Genomic DNA, 6,642 nt, shown 5'->3' with positions numbered 1-6,642 from the left:
AAAGGTTGGAAAAGCTTGTCAACAGTTGAGATTTTCCAGAATTTTACTAACAGAATTTGTAAACTGCCCAAGATGTTAGAACATAATTCTGCCTTCTAGAAATTCTGCTTTATAACATTCTACAAAGAGGAATGAAGTTTTATACCAAAAAAGTAAAGGATAAAAATTATCTTATTTTCTGTGGCCTGTATGCCTATGTTGCTTAAGTTTATAGTTAAACAGGGAATTGTAGTACAAAACTCATGCCATGATTTTCTTCACTTTCAGATATTAGGTCTATACTGTATAGAAAATCCATGATCAAACAGAATAGACTTTAGGATTGCTCTTAGACTCTTATCCTCAAAGTTCAGGTAGGACCCAGACATTTCATGGGATTTCCCAGTTAGCGCTTTGTCCTGTCATGACTAAGTATTATATGCCCCATAAGAAAACATAACTATTGAGTACTGATTTTAATACCTACGTGATGAAATAATCTGTACAACATATCCCTGTGACATGAGTTTACCTATGTAACAAACCTTTACATGTATTCCTGAACCTAAAATAAAAAGATATAGAACAGTCACCTGGTTTGAGTCCTTGCCTTAATATGGAGAAGAGTCTCTCGGATCTGCTTGGTGCGGACAGCATAGACAATTGGGTTGAGGATAGGTGGGATGAGGAGGTAAAGGTTGGCCAAAAGGATATGGATATGGGGAGGCACACGATGGCCAAAGCGGTATGTGAGAGAGGAAACAGCAATGGGGATGTAGAAGACGAGGATGGCACAGATGTGAGAGCCACATGTCCCTAAGGTTTTAAGCCTGGCTTCAGAGGTGGCCAAGCCCATTACAGCCCTGAAAATCATCACATAGGAGGCAGTGATGGCCAATGAATCCAGGATTAATACCAGGAAGCCAATCCCCATTCCATATAAGTTGTTGATCCTTGTGTCACCACATGCCAAGGCGACCACAGCCATGTGCTCACAGTAGGAATGGGCAATGATTTGGGTCTGGTAAAGGGGTAACCTCAGGTGAATCATTAGGGGCAGAGGTCCAATGTAGATTACCCCTCGGAGGAGGGCAGCCAGTCCCAAACGACCTGCCACAGCATGGGTGAGCAACGAGGTATGGTGCAGTGGGTCACAGATGGCCACATAGCGATCGAAAGCCATGGCAAGGAAGATGCCTGACTCAACAGTGGCAAAGCAATGAATGAAGAACATCTGGGCCAAACAGGCATTCACACCAATGTTATGGGCACCAAACCAGAAGATGGCCAGTAGTTTGGGCATGGTAGAGGTTGACAGGACCAAGTCAATGACAGCCAACATGCACAGGAAAAAGTACATGGGCTGATGCAGGCTGTGCTCCATCCTTACCACTGCCAGAATGGTCATGTTCCCCAGCACAGCTACCAGGTACATGGAGCCAAAGGGGATGGAGAGCCAGATGTGCAGGGATTCCAGGCCAGGGATGCCAGTGAGCTGGAAAGAGGTAGGCATGGAGCAGGCATTATTTGGGGTTAACATATTCAGGGACCTGGGGATCCAGGAGACAGGAGCTCTTAGTTTCAGATTTTTGCTCTTGTGAGTGATACTGCTTCTGGGAACTGTAGACTAGATTCTCATTTCCTTCCAGGGTGACTGGTGGTGCCTATAATAAAGAAGAATTCTGAATGCCAACTTGAAAAAAAATCAGTTCGTGTTTTATCAGATAAATTGTCCATAACAATACCTGCTATTAAGTGTAGAAATAGGCATGCTCATGATTTTTACTAAATCACCCTACCACACTGTAAAAATCCCCAACATTATGCATCCCTTTTAACTCATAATTTTACTCAAAGGAACTTTTTCTGAAGGAAACAAAATACAAAAGAGTTCTACGTGTAATAGTTAAACGTAAATCCATGTAATGTGTTTAGCCAGTGCCTGCATATGCTTCTCTTATCACTGATCAATAGCAACACTAATAAAAAACATACTGATTAGATGTTTGCAACAAATTTTTTACTAATGTCAAGTTGGAATCATGTGCCCACAAATAAAGCATTGTTTAAATTCTACTACATCCATTCAGTGAATTAGATTATATTGATATTTTAAAAGATAAGCACTTCCTGGTATAATGTTCACATCATAGTATAATATGTCAGGGAATAGCAGGAGGCAGATTAAACTATGGTTTAATTGTATTAAAGTGTATGCATGTGAGAGAGAAACACACACCCTTAAATAGAAAACTGTCTAGGAAGATTTGGACCCAGCTTTTGAATGTTGATTTTGGGTAGATGAGATTTGTGCTTTTTTATATTATGCCTTCAAAAATGATCAAGAGCTTTTAAAATAAGGTTATAAAATATCAAAACCTGCTAAAAATGTAAAGAGAAAATGTGCTATGGTAAATGTACTAAGGAAGCACATTACCTTTTCTCTGAATGGGTTTAACATTGGTTTGTTCAGATTGTCAAATCTAGTTGATCAAAGATATTTAGCACAGGACCCACTTTTTTTGAGAAAGTCTTGCTCTGTCACCAGGCCAGAGTGCAGTGGTGCAATCTTGGCTCACTGCAACCTCCGCCTCCTGGGTTCAAGTTTTTCTCCTGCCTCAGCCTCCCACATAGCTGGGACTACAGGTATGTGCCACCACACCCAGCTAACTTTTATATTTTCAGTAGAGATGGGGTTTCACCATGTTGGCCAGGATGGTCTTGATCTCTTGACCTCATGATCCACTCACACTTAAAGTTGCCCAGACTTGATGGTTAAACAAAATGAAAACGGATATGAGTTTTTAAGAAATGTTTACTCTAAGGACAGTATCTGTTTACTCTAAGGACAGGATCTATAAGTTTTCCTGGCCAGAATCTTAATATCACCTATAATTTGAGATAAAAAAGAAATACATATTTGGGCAACTTTTACTAGATATTTTGTCCATCTAATAGGGATTAAAAAAGAATGGACTGATATGACAGTCAGCAAGACCCTTCTGCCCGACCACATCCTTCTTGGCCTCCTTGTGAGGAGACAGGAAGATCAGTTTATAAAAACCCTTGTCTACTTTTTGCCCTCTGTCCTTCAGATGCTTCTAAAAGTCTAGCAAGGAATCCTATTGTTCACATCCTGAAGGTTCAGAATCAGGATCTGACATGTCCTCTGTCTCAGGCCTGCCCTCCTGACCATTCTTACCATTAGTCAGCAAGTCCCATGACACCACACATTTTTGCTAAGTTTCACTACCTCTTTGGTTTTTACCTAGGGAAATTTTATATCCCTCGAGGCCCTTAACCCGGATCACCCTTCTTTGGTATCTCTAGTCTATACCAGAGTGGGTGGGTAAGGAGGAAGAGACGCCATAGTCGCCACATTCCCCCAAATTTTCTCAAACAAGCACATACACATTTTAATTTATCTAAAATTTAAATAGCAGTTACACTTCCGTAGCAAATAAGCATAAGAAACTTTCCTGTGCAGACTCATGGCTCCTTAATTCAGGCTCCAACATTCAGTTTATGCTTTTATGAGTTAACATTTGGTCAGGCATTGACTGAGTGCTAAATAGAAGTATGAAAATTTTGTGAACTTAATGGTTGATGAGTTTTTCCATATTAACTGATTCTTTAGTGACTCTAATTCTTCAATAAGTAAATAAGTTATAATTCATATACAGTCATTTCTTCTGGATTCATTGGGTAAGTTGGGAAAGGAAAGTAGGTCCTGGAAGGCAGTCCCACACAGCTGCTCAGGGCACTGACTTGCTACTAACAAGCCAGATTTCCCTTCCAGACCTTCATCTTACCCTGGGCAAACTGCTTAACCTATTGCCTCCCTTTTATTTATGTGTGAAGTGGGGAGAATATTGCAAAGGATAAGTATATAGAACTAATGAGATGAGTGTGAAGTTCTTGGCACATGACAGCACCTGCCCTTCCCTGAATTCTTGCTGTTTAATATGGGAATAGACTAAAATTTACATTTTATATATTAGAGTGATTTCCTTGTGTTTCTGTTACATAGGACATCTTAGATTTAGGAGATGTTGTAAAAGTATAGGAACTGTATGAATGGAACAGGGATCCAAGATGAACATTAGTCAATGTGCAATTTTATATATAAAAGGAGAATCCCTAACATCTTCTCGAAAATTGTAGTGGATCATCCTCCTAAAGCAGGAAGGAACCCAATTACTCAATGTGAGGGTAAGTCAACAGTGGCTACTCATCACAAAAAGTGTCCAGAGAAAGTTGGGACAAGAGAAAGTTGAACATATTGTTATTGTGTGCATACATATACATATACATGTACATATACATATACATATACCCTATTGGCATCTTAAATGGTGATCTGAACTAGGTTGTGGCACCTAGAGCACTCCAGAGAAATATTTTCTGTGTCAGCCCACTTGAAGGCATCCTTACCTGGACACTGGTGACATGCCCACAAACCCTGGGAGAGGCATTTTGATGGTGAGTTCAAGGATTTTGAAAGATTGTTATGGTGACAAGCATGGATTAGATTAAGTTCAAATACTAACTCTACTGTTTCTGGCTCTGTGACATTAGACAATATAAAGTGTTTATTTTGTTTTCTGGTCTGTATAATGCAGGGGAGCAATAGCTACCTTGGAGTTCCTTCACGTATTAAGTAAGCTGTTTGTAAATGTGTGTGTATATATACAGAGAAAGCCAAGGTTTACGATGCCTGGCCTCTGAATGGGTGCTGTGTTCTTTTTACCTGCTCTTCCTCCCTGTTCTTTGACCCATTCCACAGGATTCAGACAGAGTGCTATTTCATATGACCTTTGACTTTATTTTTTCCCATGGTGTGGGGTTAGCCTCTTTAATGTGGATATAATCAATTGAAGAGACCTGCCAATAGTGTGAGAATAAAGTCAGCAGAGAAGGCTGCCTTACTGTGAAGCAGAAGACAAGAAGACTGATCAGGCTGGAATAGTCCAATCTTTTCTCTCCTGTTCTGAAGAAATACTAGGCAACCAAGCCTTCCACTTTGGGGCTCCTCTTCTCCTTTGATTCAATCTCAGGCAGTTTATACTCAACTTATTTTCTCTACTTTTGACTAGATCTGTGAGGAAGGACCTAGATGGACCAAAAAGCAAATATAGTTTCTGAAACTTTGAGATTGCTTCCAATAACTTTGGCCCCTTCTCTGGAATGTACTTACTTACTGGGGTATTGTCTGTAGAGCTCTGGGTTCTGTTTCTTAACAGTGGTCATCTCTGGTGTGGATGCTGGAACAAATTTGACTGTCAAGGGGAGGCAATGCCACTGATCTCTTCAATTTCTTCTCTGCTTTTTTTTTTTTTTTTTGGTTAGAAAACAGCCAATTACTTCCCAAGGGTTGCACAGAGAAGCCTGCACACTTCCATTTGGACATTTAGTTACCCTCTTGGGAACAGTCTCCACTACACCCATCACATTCTACCTCCAAGGACCGGAATACAGACTTATTCCCACCTCCCCGCTTCTGGGCTCTTGGCTGGCCCCAGGTCTCTGACAATCCTCCCCTGGGCCAGAGGTACTCAAGGATGCCAAGAGGGATACTGAAGAGAGGTTACAAAAAAAGGGTGCGAAAAACCCCTTGGGTATTGGCCTAACCAATATAAACACTTTTCTTTGGTTAATCATTGCTATTATAAAAAAAATCTTAATATAAAAATCTAGGCTATACAAAGAAAATTACTTAAATACAAATGTTGTTCACATTGTAAATTTGCATTCTACTACTTTTTTCAAGTTGTTTTTGCTTAAAAATTTGTATAATCACAAGTTGAAATAGTTTATGTCCATTTCTGTGGTTATTTTACCTACACCTCCCAGTCTATCACTGATGGGCATTTGGGTTGGTTCATGTCTTTGCTATTTTAGATAGTGCTGCAAATAGATTTATATTCCTTTGGGTATATACCTAGTAATGGGATTCCTGGGTCAAAAGGTATTTCTGGTTCTAGATCCTTGAGGAATTGCCACACTGTCATCCACAATGGTCGAGCTAATTTACGTTCCCACTAACAGTGTAAAAGTGTTCCTATTTCTCCACAGCCTTGTCAACAGCTATTGTCTCTTGACTTTAAAACTGTCTCTTCATGTCTTTGCCTACTTTGTTTAATTTTACTTTAAGTTCCAGGATACAAGTGCAAAACGTATAGGATTGTTACATAGGTATACATGTGCCATGGTGGTTTGCTGCACCCTATCCACCCATCATCTAGGTTTTCAGCCCTGCACGTATTAGCTGTTTGTCCTAGTTGTCTCCCTCTCCTCACCCCCCAACCTCCAACTGGTCCTGGTGTGTGTTCTTCCCCTCCCGGTGTCCATGTGTTCTCATTGTTCAACTCCTACTTATGAGTAGATCATGAGGTACTTTTCTGTTCCTGTGTTAGTTTGCTGAGGATGATGCTTCCAGCTTCATCCATGTCCCTGCAAGGACATGATCTCATTCCTTTTATGGCTGCATAGTATTCCATGGTGTACATGTACCACATTTTCTTTATTCAGTCTATCATTCTTAATTTTTAAAACATCCCGCAGAAACACCAACATTTGTATTGGCAGACGAGTAAAGCAGATTGCTCTCTAATGTGGGTAGACCTCATCCAATGAGCTGAAGGCCTAACTACACAAAAAGGC

The 6,642-nt window shown here is 40.3% G+C and overlaps 1 protein-coding gene across 1 annotated transcript; it reads right to left on the bottom strand.

Annotated features, from left to right (window-relative positions):
• Positions 1-568: 568 nt before the first annotated feature.
• LOC103247957 (olfactory receptor 52M1-like) lies at positions 569-1,904 on the bottom strand. Its single transcript, XM_038004933.2, has one exon. It carries the CDS (start codon positions 1,517-1,519, stop codon positions 569-571), a length of 951 nt encoding a protein of 316 aa, XP_037860861.1. The 5' UTR covers positions 1,520-1,904.
• Between the last annotated feature and the right edge of the window lie 4,738 nt (positions 1,905-6,642).

This window comes from Chlorocebus sabaeus, chromosome 1 (assembly GCF_047675955.1).
Source record: "Chlorocebus sabaeus isolate Y175 chromosome 1, mChlSab1.0.hap1, whole genome shotgun sequence".
Taxonomy (NCBI): Eukaryota; Metazoa; Chordata; class Mammalia; order Primates; family Cercopithecidae; genus Chlorocebus; species Chlorocebus sabaeus.
The sequence above is the reverse complement of the archived record's forward strand: the minus strand, read 5'-3'. Positions and strand labels throughout refer to the sequence as shown.